At 42.6% G+C, this 14043-nt stretch overlaps 2 protein-coding genes across 2 annotated transcripts in view; one reads left to right on the plus strand and one right to left on the minus strand.

Annotated features, from left to right (window-relative positions):
• Positions 1-2594, plus strand: part of hipk1a (homeodomain interacting protein kinase 1a) — a 65668-nt gene extending 63074 nt beyond the window's left edge. Inside the window, exons 16-18 of the mRNA XM_083769997.1 lie at positions 171-1609; positions 1646-1952; positions 2204-2594. Of these exons, the coding sequence (XP_083626123.1) occupies positions 171-611 (441 nt within the window). The 3' untranslated portion in view covers positions 612-1609; positions 1646-1952; positions 2204-2594. The remainder of the gene's footprint in view (positions 1-170; positions 1610-1645; positions 1953-2203) is intronic.
• Positions 2595-4145: 1551 nt separating this feature from the next.
• On the minus strand, positions 4146-12941 carry sdf4 (stromal cell derived factor 4). The gene is made up of 7 exons (XM_083770346.1): positions 12765-12941; positions 12090-12399; positions 8802-8938; positions 7873-7986; positions 7306-7464; positions 6444-6619; positions 4146-5943 (listed from the first exon to the last, which is right to left on the minus strand). Exons 2-7 carry the CDS (start codon positions 12371-12373, stop codon positions 5767-5769), a joined length of 1047 nt encoding a protein of 348 aa, XP_083626472.1. The 5' UTR covers positions 12374-12399; positions 12765-12941; the 3' UTR covers positions 4146-5766.
• Between the last annotated feature and the right edge of the window lie 1102 nt (positions 12942-14043).

A 14043-nucleotide genomic window follows, 5' to 3' on the forward strand; every position in this document is an offset into this window, starting at 1 on the left:
TTTTTTTTTTATTGCAACTGTCACGTATCTGCCAAGTATTCTGTTGCAGTGATCACCAAATGGGGGTTCCCGCCCCAAAACGGGTTAATTGTCTGTACGGTAGGTAATCTTCAATCCCTAATTGAGGGCATTGAGGGGATTTGATGGCAAAACGATGCCTGTCGTTTCAGGTCCTGAAACAGTCTGTGATGTCATCGTCACATGACCAAACGGGAGGAGGCAACAACAGCTCCCTCAGACGACAGCCGACGACGACGTACCCTCCCCCCCACGCCGCCTCCCACCACCACGCCGCACCCTACCGGCTCCACGACTCCGCCTCCCTGTTCGGCTCCGCCCCCAACCTGTATGCTTACCCGGCGTCGGCCGCCCTGGCCTCCGTGTCCCACGCCGTGGACTCTACCCGCCACTGCAGGGCGGGAGGCGGAGCCTACTCGTCCCTGGGGCTGCTGCAGAAAGGCCACGGTGGTGGCGGCCTGGCGGCGGGGAGTCACGTTCCCCATGGCCAGTACAGCAGTCACCATCAACAGCAGCATCAACTGGGGGGGCAGGCGTTCCATCGCTCTGCTTCCACCTATCAGCGTAAACTCAACCAATACCCTTACTTGTAAAGGGTAGCCTGGGCACCATTTCATTTAGGGTATATTATGATCCTGTCGGGAGCGGATGATATCGCTACGTCATGTTGTAGCATAGAGGGTATGCGCGTGACATTATCATCATCATCATCATACCCGGAAGTTATGCGGGAACGCCTACTGAGTGACAGAAAACTACTTTCTGGCCTTGTCATTCCATATACATCCAAACAGAAAAGTCCTATATGATTGCATTAAATTACTTTAAACAACATTAAATTCACTTTGTCACTCACTTTGCCACTCGATCTGCCATTCACTTTATGCATGCGCATACCCTCTATTGTTTCGTAGTCGACAGGCAGGAACAACAGGTGGCAACTTCCTTTTCCCTCAAACCGATTTTTCTCAATAAAAGCTACAGGCTACGAGAGCTTTTATTGAGAAAAATCGGTTTCCACCTTCCTCCGAGGTGGTGGAAAGCCTGGTGAGGCGAGGTTATGTAAAGAGCGAGGCTACAAGAAACCGATGAGCTTGAGACCAAACCGAGACAGACCTGAGCAACAAGCTCGGCTACAGTTGACTGTGATAGTATGTAAAATCCTGCGTGTTAATTTAAGTCAGACTGTACAAATGTAACTGATCAATGTGGTTACGTTTGTACATGCTCAGAGTTACAAATGTATAAATTAACACTTGAGGATTTTACTGTGTAGTAATTGCTATTAACATTCTGATTATTTTACGTTTGTTTGCGTGCTTATGTTGAAAGTTAACAGCTACGTTAAATTAATTGAAAGTGTTAAGCACTAACTTATGCTGCTCTCATCTATGAAGTGGTTACTTTTTTATTATTAGAACTTAATTGTTATATGAAATACCATTTCCACTATGAACTCTAAAACTCGCCTTACTTAACTTATTACCATATTATTGCCTATTTCTTACATTGTTATTTTGTATTTATGTATTCCTTTTGTTAAATATTACCTTTAAATATACTTCAGTGACTTTGTTTTTTATTTATGAATGTCTGCTGTCTGTTTAGTTAGTTAATACAAATGAAGAAACTAATACTGTCAGTGTTACAAAGCAGGTATTTAGGGTTTGCCATTTGCATTGGTCTGTCACTTGGTTATTATTGGTATTTATGTTTTGTGTGTTAAAATACAATCATTTCAATGCAGGTTTAGGTGTGGTTTTCAAAACTGAATATCACATTCTGTTTTTCTTGTGACGCTAACATTATTAAGGTTGCATGTGTCAAGAGAGCCAGATTTATAATTTGATGTACAAGAGAGTGTATGAATTAAGCACACCACCAATGATAACTTTCTAGTGTTTTGGGGAGGGGGGACGGCAGTGCAATGTCATGTTATTTTAACCCATTCTGACCTGAGATCAGATTCATACGAGGTTTCCGCCGGACACACACTGGTCTGATGAACCCATTCTGACCTGAGATCAGATTCTAAAAATGTCAGTCGCTCTTCGATTTTTCAAAAATAGCAGACCTACAAGCTCGTATCGCGCCACTCGGTGGCGCGATATGAGCTTGTAGATCTGCTATTTTTAAATAGCTAAAGCATAACATGATGCTGACACCAAAATGGGTGCCCGGTCAGAATGGGTTAATTTGTGCAACAATCATACATTATGATATATTATGAATCATAATGGTAGTGGAGGAACTGTAAAGGCTCTTCTTGTCTTGTGAAGTGATGTTATTATGTGAAAGCGTGCAATCTGATTGGGTGTCTCACACTGTACTGTCTAGTAAAGCCATTTAGGTCAAATGGTTTTTGAATTCACATGGTAAAGCATTAAGTCCGATAAAGATGATCCATGAAAATATGAATTGATGTTCAGTATGTACTGTAACTGAAGAAATCATTGGTTTAGTGATGGTTTTTACAATCCTGCTGTGTACTATACATTACATAGAATATACAATTAACACGTACATATATACGCAATAAAAATCTTTTCAAAGCAATTTGTTTAGTAATTACTTGTATAACCTAGGACCAACTTTAAAACACGTGCATGAAGAAGCCTAATGTGCTGCCTGAAACCGCATTGGTAACTAGAAAAAGTGCCCTTCCGGGCACAGGTCTCCACCAGGTTATCCACAGATCCGTGCAGTTAGAGGTAAAAACACTTTTCGGCCAGTTATAGCGCCACCTTGAGGCTGAGTTGAAATTGTTCATGTGGCATTTCGTCCTCGGCCTAGTGGGAATGTGGGTGCACAATTTCACGGAAATCACGCGATGTGTTCATGATTTGCAGCATTTTGTTTGAAACTGAGCACTCCTGTGAACTTTGGAAGCCAATCTTAACCAATCAGGATGGAGTCTGATAAATCTGAAAGACCCGTTTCGTTGAATGGCTCTAGAGAGACTGTGTACCAATTTGCGTGATGTTTGGACAAAATCTGTAGGTGTACTGTGCAAAAACTTGTTTTGCACAAAGCGGCCTCCTGGTGGCGCTATAACAGGCCGTTCTGGAAAGTTTGGGGCAGAGGTTCATGGTTGGCATCCAGGGAGTGTGTGTGCAAAATATGGCATCGACCGGGTTAACGGTGGCCGAGATTAGCTGTTCACGGACACACGGACACACGGACGGACGGACGGACGGACGGACACGCGGACGGACGGAGTGCAAAACATACTCTCCCCACATGCCTTCGGCCTGGTGGAGACAATTAGCTTACAGTAGACTAGTAAAGGAACTGTACAGCGGTTGGTACAGCTGATTACTGCTTAATAATTGACAGCCAGAAAGTTGTATGTTTTATGGTCAGCAGCACGTCAATATCATTTCAGTACCATGGCCAGTAATGTCAATAAACATAAGTCGTGTCATACCAGTTGCCCCCCCCCGCCGGCCACGAGACGCCTCATCAAACCCTGTACACTCAAGACACGCTCCAAATATGGCCAGACCTCATCAAACCCTGTACACTCAAGACACGCTCCAAATATGGCCAGACCTCATCAAACCCTGTACACTCAAGACACGCTCCAAATATGGCCAGACCTCATCAAACCCTGTACACTCAAGACACGCTACATATATGGCCAGACCTCATCAAACCCTGTACACTCAGGACACGCTCCATATATGGCCAGACCTCATCAAACCCTGTACACTCAGGACACGCTCCATATATGGCCAGACCTCATCAAACCCTGTACACTCAGGACACTGCTCCTGCTGCCACCCTTATCTCCATATACAGTATGGACTATGGAGCTGACCTGATCTGACATTCCTCATCAAAATATGGCCAGTACAGAATGAACTAGAAAAAGTGCCCTTCTGGGCACAGGTCTCCACCAGGAGGATAGGAGTGTGTGTGACTGTCTAGACTCTAGACAGTTTGCAGGTTCAAATCCCATGCCATCAAGGTATTGGAGGACCATCGGGGGGTACCGCGTCCAACCCTGTCCAGCTGAGATATTACAAAATCATACCAAATACGTCAATAGTCCAATCTTTGATTAGCCAGCCGTTAAGAAAACCAGGTGCTCAGTGATTGATAAGAAATATTTGTTTACAATAAAATTGCAATACAGTTTTATAAAGCTGTGTAACATTCCATTATCATAAATCTTATCTTACAAGAAAGGACCAACAGAGGACCTTGGTGTGATCCAAACAGCACTCCACAGGATATTGTAAAATGCAACATAACTGAGGAATGCAGATTACTTAAGCTTGTTTTACAGTATAGTGTCGGGCAATGTGTCGCTTCATTAAAATAACATTTTGCACATTATCAATAAGATAATACTTATTTTTTTTACTGTATTTGGTTCACATGGTGCAAGCCATCTGGAAGAGGGTCTTTGCGTGGCACCGTACATGCCCACGGCTAATCTCACAAACCACTGGACTGATCAGAGCAATCTTTCTTGTTCACACTGCCAAGTATGCCAAGGAAGTACCTCCCCTAATACTTTTTCATATTATGAATATTCTTTAGTTTTAGAGCTTACGTTTAAAGTGGAAGTCAATGTGGTGGCCAGATGATTGGCCACATGAAGTCCAAGATCCACAAGGAAGCCAAGCCGTGGCCCGCGATTGGACCACGTCTTGTTTAGCGACACATCGCCTGACACTTTTCACCAGAGCACGAATCAGTCTTTAGTTTGCACAAGCAAAGCATGTCGAAACACAAGGTACGGTACATGACTGTATACTGAATCAAGCATGTACAAATAAACAAGGTGACTGTCAAGGTAAACCATTCAACATCCCTGATAAGCATTAACTACCATGACAAGTTTCTGAATGAGAAGCAAAAAAAATAAAAAATAGAATAAAGAAAAGACTTCAAAATTCCAATTTTGTACGGTTTGATATTGCGATTAAAGAAACACATTTCCAGTTCTCTCTAGTGCTATAAACTAATAGGTAGAGTACACCGAACTGAAACAGTCTACCGTAAATCTAATTATTTTATTTATACCGTAGGTTAAAGCTCTTTAAAATTATACCTTGTCTGTAAGTTCGTAAGGACGGATAACATCTACTGTCATAACAACTTCTAAGATCACCTGATTGATAGATCAACTGCAACTATGGAGAAAGCAGTGGTACTGAAACAATTGTGCTTCACTTTTTTAACTGCAAGTGACATCTCTGTAAGGACAATCTCCTTTAAGCAGCATTATATTAAAATTTACTCTCAGTCATTCCATCTGACAAGCATGGAGAGATGTGAATGAATGACATATTTACATTGTATACAATTATCTCCGCTAATATGGATGAGTTTGTGGTACAAACATTACATCCTACGGTACAAATAATGGACCTTGTTCTCATTACTGGACTAGGAAAGGGACAGCTCTAATCTTGTTTGAAGTTCCTCATATACACACACACACACACACACACACACACACACACACTTCACAATATATCAACACAAACACATTTTGGAGACGACTCGGCATCATCTTAAATGCATTCAAGAGCCCAAAAATTACCATCCACACAAAGTGAGTCCAACGGCACACACAGAGGGCAGGGCCAAGGCAACGGTTAACTTAATGACAACGGAGAGGAAGGGTGTTTCAATGCATTCGAGTCAACGGTGGAGCAGGCCGGAGGGGCTAGGCTTTCACAACACGGCCTGCTTACTGAGGGCATAGTAGGGCAGGGTTGGAAGGGGGTTCTTTCAGAATTCCTCGTGAACATTCCTGGCGTAGTCCATGAGCTTGCTGCCCGTAAAGTATTCACTGTACTTGAGAATTTCCTCCAGCTCCAGGTTGTGGTTCTGGTTCTCGTCTGCCACGGCAATCATCTGCTTGGCCTCGTTCAGCGCGTTGTACTCGTTCATTGGGTCCATGTACTCCTGACCAGCAGGGGGAGACGGAGGCACAGAGAGAAGGATGTGAGGTCAGGGATAAAAAAGAAAAGTATACTGTATACAGTATAAGTCCAAAATGGTGTGTGCATAGGTCCCGTACAGGTTTATGGGCTCTATGCACACACCATTTTGGAACTGCCCTACTTCCTTCCAGGTGTTACCGATGATAGTAATGAAGGCTCTGTTCCGTTCTGGGCTAACAAAGAGTTTAAAGTGTCATTGAGTGGGTTCCAAATGGTCCTATACAGATCTGTACATTTATGCAGCACTCTCAGTTGTAATTAAAAAGGTTTGAGAACAGAGCCTTGATTAGTATCATCTGTATAAGGAAGTAGGAAAGGGGCCCGGAAGTAGGAAGTTATTCTGTAGTGCATAGATAGAACCCATGGTAGCAGAAGCCTCTCTTATGCATCTCTTATGCAAGCAGTCAAAACAAGAGGCCGAATTGAAGAATGTTTTCCCCGTGCCTTTAATTTTGCACATACCTCCAGTTCATCCATCGTTACGATGTTGTCATGATCCGCGTCAATGACCTCCTCAAACTCCTTCTTCCTCTCCCGGACCCAGTCGTCGTCGATGTCCTGTGCCTGCTGGTTCTCCACGGTGCCCATGGGCAGGGAGATGAACTCGGACAGCGTCAACTTCTTATCACCGTCCTGGTCTGTATAGACAAAGCACACCAAACACATCCGTCTCTGGGCCTCGTCCTCATCGTCATATAGGCCTATGCTCTTTTTTAAAGTGGTGCAACCACTTCTACATCCAGCAATGTCCGCATGTATCATGTATCATGAGCACGAGTGGTGTGTGCATGCGTGAAATTGGAACGAGAGAAGTATGTGACATGGCTGCCACCTGCTGGACGCAAACGATACAGAGAAGAAATTGGAACGATACAGAGAAGAAATTGGAACGATACAGAGAACCAATAGACAGGAGTTGCACCACTTGGTTCACACTGGTGTGATTTTTTTATGATTAGTACTTTATTAGTTAGGCCTACGCTCCAGAACACCCATAACCTGGGAACGATTCTACAAATGTCTGAAAGAATATATTCAAACATTTGGGCCACATTTTCATGATTAAAAAAAAAATAGCAGACCTACAAGCTCGTAGCGCGCCACTCGGTGGCACGCTATGAGCTTGTAGATCTGCTATTTTTCAATAGCTAAATTATGACATAATATTTAATACACCAAAAGGGGTTCCCGCCCCAAAATGGGTTAAGCAGATTATGGGTGCTTTGGAGCGTAGGCCTACTACGGCTTGTTATTACTGTACTAGATTAATAAATAGTGGTGTGCGGGCAGGTGTAGCGTCACACGTCATCTATATGAACCATACCTAGGTCACGAACAATCTCCTTCACCATGTATTTGAGCATGCCTCGGCTATGCTCAGGGTGAAGGAAGGAGAGGAACTCCTGCTCGTTCAACAGTTGGTCTGCCGGGGGGTCGTCGGCCTGGAACCAGCGGTCCTTCAGGCTTTCCAGGACCTCCTGGGCTACAAAGACAGAGAAAAGACACAAGTTACAATAAAAGAAAATCATTAGTACGACTCAACAATAACATCATTGTGGCCCACATTGAAAGAACAACCGGATATCCACACCACAAGTTCCTATCCTGAACAAAACCAATCAGATAAGCTCTGCTAAATGAGCGCAAAAGCACACCCAAACCTAACCCAACAGTAACTGAATATACGTTTTAAATTCTATCTTTTGTTGAGTTTGTATTACACAATAGGCCTACTTACTCTGACCTTTCTGAATCCTGCATCTGAAAAAACTAAAACTAATAAAAACTAAACTAAAACTAAGCTTTGTCACAAAATAAAAAACATAAAAACTAGCAAATTAACGCTCTTAAAACGAGTTCTTACATACTGTAATGTTACGTTCTTACTTACTTTCCTCGTCCACCTTCACATCTTCGTTATTTTTTATTTTCTCAGCAACTTCTTTCTCGTTGAATCCTTTGCTGCCCAGGAATTTCACCCGGTATTCGTCCCACGTCACGTGACCTTCGGTTGAGGAGAAAGCATAATTGTGAGGCAGTTTGAGACACAACGAGGAGGTTTGGCCACCACGACATTGACAGCGTTACCTATATCAGGGTCTAAGGTTGGGCGATATGCCAATTTTTTTCAATCGCCCATCGTCTGACTAAGAATCGGCGATTGACGATGTATTCGTGTCATAAAAGTAAAGTGAGAACAGCTCACTGCAGGACGCAAAAAAGCCAGATCTACAAGCTCTCAAAGTGCTGCGTCCTGCCTGTTTTTTCAGCTCTGTTCGCTACGCGTTGAGAGCTTGTAGATCCGTCTGTTTTTGCAGCACAACTGCGCAGCCAGGGTAACAAAATAAGAAATAAGTTTAGATGAAGTGACGTTGGAACGGACAAGCAGCTGCAAGCTAAGCTAACATCACAACCACTGGCTGGTGACAGTGTTGCCTGCCTGCCCTAGTAACTTCTCTTGGAGAAGTCTTGCCTCCCCGCACCGGCGTCGGAGGCTCAGAGGAGCGCCCACATGCTGCTGCTGATAAACAGGCTCTCAAAGCCATGAATGCAGCCTTGTTTTTTCCTTGTCTTTTTTGTTGTCCTATATATATTTTTTTTCATGAACGGAAATGGCAGCTTCCTTACTCTATTTCGGGAGTTGTAGTTCCAGACTCTATATAGCATTCAGAGATTGTGGAATAGCTGTCGCAAGACTACTTGCTGCCTGGTTTCCAGAGATGAAAACCAAGTAAACCCTTTCGCTCACATGGCTATCAAAAGCTACAATATATAATGGTCAATGACCTTTAGCAATGCCTGTTTTAATGTCTCTCTCACCATCTTTATCTGGGTCAACGGCACGGAAGCTCAGCTTGTTCTCCTTTACAGCCTCTTGGAAATGCTCCTCAGTCTTCTCCATGATCCAGCGCTGCATCTCCTTGGCACTCACACTCCTGTCTCTGTTCAGATCCACCCTGAGTGAGCGGGGATAGCAGACCGTTAGTCAGGCATTGGCACTAAGGGTAGGTGGAGTCTGCTTTCAGGTTAGAGTGGGGATACAACAGAACAATCTATAAACAAACACAACACGAGAATAAGATATCTTCTCTGTCTAAACACCTGAACGTCTGTCTTCTGGTCTGTGGAATGTAAAATAAGCCGTTTTAACTGTTGCTACACAAGTGTGAACCCATAGTCATATTCATAGCTACAGTATGTAGGTATTTGGCATAAAAATGTATTTATGAGATTTTTTTGATCTCACAGTCCCAGAAAGTAAAAAATATATATGACACACACACACACACACACACACACACACACACACACACACACACACACACACACACACACACACACACACACACACACACACACACACACACACACACACACACACACACACACACACACACACACACACACACACACACACACACACACACACACACACACACACACACACACGATATTTTCACCTATCATTTTATAATGGACCATCATTTTTTTCAGGCAAGTGGGCATGACCTTTCGGCAAGTAGTAGACCTGAGATCAGATTCTAGAAATGTCAGTCGCTCTTCGATTTTTCAAAAATAGCAGACCTACAAGCTCGTATCGCACCACTCGGTGGCGCGATATGAGCTTGTAGATCTGCTATTTTTCAATAGCTAAAGCATAACATGATGCCAACACCAAAATGGGTGCCCGGTCAGAATGGGTTAAGCACAAACACCACCACCTTTGAAGTAGTGCCTCTGACCCCATTATTACTGATTGACCGCGAGTTCCACCACAGGTTTGAGTGAGTAAATGTTAAGCATGAAGTTATTTTCAATCTGTTCTAAATAATGTAAACAGATATTCTCTCAAGTAAGTACCATAATATGACATAAATGTAGAGTGCTAGTATAAAGTAACAATGTAACTCAGGGTTAATCAGGGTGCCGTGGATGAAATAGTAATTTACGGGGGTGACACGAGTAAAAAATTATTGCACTGCCCCAATTGGTTACATTTGTACATTAATCTTAATTATTTTAATGCGTGAAACTCAAACTCAGTAACTTATTCCGTTTCCCCCGGGGCATGGGAGGGTGAGGGTGGGTGGATACTTGTGAGGGTCTGTTTTGTTATTGTTTGATCTGTTTTGTTTCTGCTTGTTTTGTCTCTTGTTTTATTGTTTTGATTGTGGTCATGTATGTCTTGTATTTTAAAATGGAAAAAGCCTAATAAAAAAAAAAAACATTTGTACATTCCCTGGATTTACAAATGGATAAATTATCACTGCATTTTACTGTGCAGTTTGAAATCTGCAGCTTTTGTTTGGAATGTGCTCAATGCCTAATGCATGTAAGTGAAGCTTACCGTAACAGTTACCACATAGGGTTAAATTAAATTGTCAGGGTCTTCCTGATGCAAGACATTTGTCGGGATTAGGCTAAAAGATGAAAATGAGACCGAGGCTATTGCCATGAATCAGCTTCCAAGCCATAATAATGACACGACTTTGCTATTGTATATCTTGCCTGAAGAAGGTCAGTAGACCGAAAGCTTGCCAAAAATAAACTGATTGTGCGCAGATCTGAGTGTGCGGAGCTTCCCTTTATTTTTCCTCATATTGCTATTGTATATCTTAAAAGGAGAAATGTTTACAATACAGTATATAGCCAATTAGCCATGAGATCAATCCTGACCGTATTTCAGAAACAGGTGGAGTAGGTTTGAGTGTCCGCTGTGATTTATCTATAAGTCAGAATAACCTGCACTGATTATGTAACCAAGCCCACAGGCAAATACCTGTACACGTGGGACCTGTTATATTAACATCTAGTACATCTAGACTAAAGCATTAGTCTACTAAATATCCATTCAAAGCCTTTGAGAAGACACAATGTTCTTGAAGATCAATGCATGTCATGTTTGCATGTTTAAATCGGACAGCTTTACAACCCCCCCCCCCCCCCCCCCAACCCGTCCTTGTCCAATAGGCACGTTAGCAGCGAGGAGACAGGGCAAGCTGTCCTTCTCACCCATTGAGATGCATGTTAAATGATGGGATTCATCCAAATAATAATAATAATAAATTAAATAATCGATCATTTCAATAGCAAGAGCATAAAATGTCTTCTAAATCTAGTCAACCAGGCCTGCAGTAGGCTATGGACTGAACAAATGTGCATAATTTCGATAAACTAGAAATACGAGGAAATGACAGAGGGAGAAACCGAATCCAACAATCAACTTTAACGACCGTTCCGACAGGAGTTTTAAAATACAGCCCTAGGTGTCCAACAACACAGCCATGCAAAATAACATTGACAGCTATGAGGTGACGAAAGCTTTCCCTGCATAGTAACGGTTGGATTGGCGTTGGACAATCGCTTTATGGGGTGGTGTTTTTAGCGAAGGGCTAATTGTCACGACAGCTGACAGCATACTGTACGTGCACGTAACAGTGGGAAAACAGTGCAGTGTTGTAGAAGACAGCCGTGAGCTCTGCGGCCTCTGCAGTGCACACTCAAATGAAAACAAGGCATCACAGTGTGTCATCATGACTCGAGGCATGACTCATATAACCAGTTCAGGAACATTGCACAGGCTTCCGTTTTGTGCGAAGTCAGGTCAACGTAGTTACAATGAGCATTAGTGAGGATTGAGGATAAAACCGTACGAAAGATGAGGCTGAAGATGGGCGAAGTGCTCCATCAATGTCAGGAATGAAGCCAGTATGAGAACCATTTTCAACATAGATTTCTGTTTTACACACCATTATAATGTTCTTATTTTGATCATAAGACCCAATTACTGAATGTCAGCCGCGGCCCCTCCAGGTTTTCTTGGATGGCACTATGGCATATTCCACAGTCCAACTGGTTCTCAAATGTTTTATTTGCAAGGACCTCCATAACTCTGAGGAGTGTACAAAATGTGGTTCCATTTAGAGAAGGGTCCATTTGGTATTTTGGTTCCATTCGAAGAGTTACAGACCTGTTATAGTCATTCAGGGCTAGTTTTTTCTGGTAATATTATTGTCCACTCATTGTGTCTGTGGCAAAATATATTTTGACCAGGGGAGGGGGTGGGGGCAGATTTAAAACATTAAGTAAAGGAAGTGAATATCTTACTTGGTGAAGATGTCAATTAGCTTTTTCCTGTTCCTCCTTGGCTCAGAGTCCTCCTCAAACTCCTCCATATCTTTGCCTAGGAACACCTCCTGGTGAAAGTCCTTGTTGAGGTGGCCATCCATCTCCAACTTCACCCCGTTCAGGTGGTCGGGGGGCAGTATCTCATTCTCATCCTTGCCCGTTGGATGCTTCTCTTTTAGGGCTGACATGTTGGCTGGTCGTGCATGGACATCCATGGCGTGGAGCAGCACATACAACACAACCAGGTGCCTTAGATTGGCCATGGTGCTTCTATATTGACCCAGGCCCCCTGCAGGTTGGTGATAGAGAATAGAGACAACACAAGTTACATAACAAAATATTATACTTAGAGGCATTTCTCATACAATAATGCATCTTTAGCCAACAATGTTGTGACTACGGATCATCTCTTCTTCAAAGCTTCATTCATCAAATATGACGTTGTAGATAGCAATAATATATACGTTACGCGACGAAAGTTTCACTTATAAAATGGGTGATCCTGGTCCATGGCAGAAAACCAGCTATCACGACAGCTAAACACTGCTACGCTAACTGCTCGGGTTAGTCAATCAATGTCGTAAATTACGCGCATCGCTAACACCCGGCTAACAAATAGCATCTGCTATTATTAAGGTGAAGAGGACAACCAACCTGTCAGTGACGCACTCCGACTTAACAACAAACTTCTGATGAATACAAGGAGATGTTAGATGCTTGGCTAGCAAAGTGTCCAGTTGACTAGGTGGTTCATGTCAACCGTCCATCACAGAGCCAAACAAACCCACAGCAAGCTGTCAGATCACTGATCAGATGTTACAGTATACTTCCTGTACACGTGGCTCCAACACAGACTCTGACGTAGGAACGTTTTTCTTTTCCAGCCACAGATCATCATGAGATGGATGATGAAAGGTTGCATGTTTACATGTTCTACGCGAAGAAGCACCAGCTAACAGCGAAACGCTTTCGCACGATGATGGTTTATTAGATGATCGTGTTGCCAGCTGATATGTTTGTTGTCTCACACACATACAGACCATAGAGAGGCATAGACACAGACAGTCTGACTTTGGAACGGACTCACGAGCGGCCGAAGCAGGGAGCCATATTGGAAAGGTCGGTTATGCATGTTGCACTACAGTTTTCTGTCTCTGGGTGGCAGTGTTGTCAAATCAAAACATTCTTTCATTCTAGAACCATACCAGAAAGGTATTATAACAAAATCATATTTTAAAGACTGATGGTGATCAGTCTGACTGAGGTGATGTAAGAGATGTGTTTTATTCAAACAAAACGTTTTTGGTTAAAGCTCCATAATCTAATTATGATGGTAATTATTAAGTGTTTGTTCAGTAACATGCGACTCTGCCCCGCTCTTTAATAACGGTATTAATACATTTTCAGATGGGTCACCAATATTCAGTCAGAAGAGAGCACATTCATCAGCTTCAATTGTATAGTCTTACAGTCTTCTCATTGTTTTTGCATTTAATTACTTCAAATTTGTGAAGTTGTGTATCCTGTATTCTATATGCATGTTTGGAGGAAATTGGTCCCTCCCTGAATATGTATTTTTGAGGGGCGATAGCCCCTCCTATGTCCAGCTTTTAGTGTTTGTGTAAACACAAACACTAAAAGTTTAAGACAAAGATGAGGTGAGATGATGTATGTATGACCACATGTATGATGATAAGAGCACCCCTCACTTCACACGGGTGTGATTTTTTTTGTTTACTAAAGAGACACTACTAAGCTATAGCAATGGTTACTATGAGGGAATATAGCTATTTAACCCTATTTTAACAGAAAATATCACTTTACAGTCACCACCTTTAATTGATCAATGCTCTGGTTGTGTCTATATTTATTTAGCTTTACATTTACAATTGTATCTGTTTTGCTTAACTGTAGCCTAAAATAACTGTGTAAT

This window comes from Protomyctophum parallelum (genome assembly GCF_964188405.1).
Source record: "Protomyctophum parallelum genome assembly, chromosome: 7".
NCBI classification, from domain to species: domain Eukaryota; kingdom Metazoa; phylum Chordata; class Actinopteri; order Myctophiformes; family Myctophidae; genus Protomyctophum; species Protomyctophum parallelum.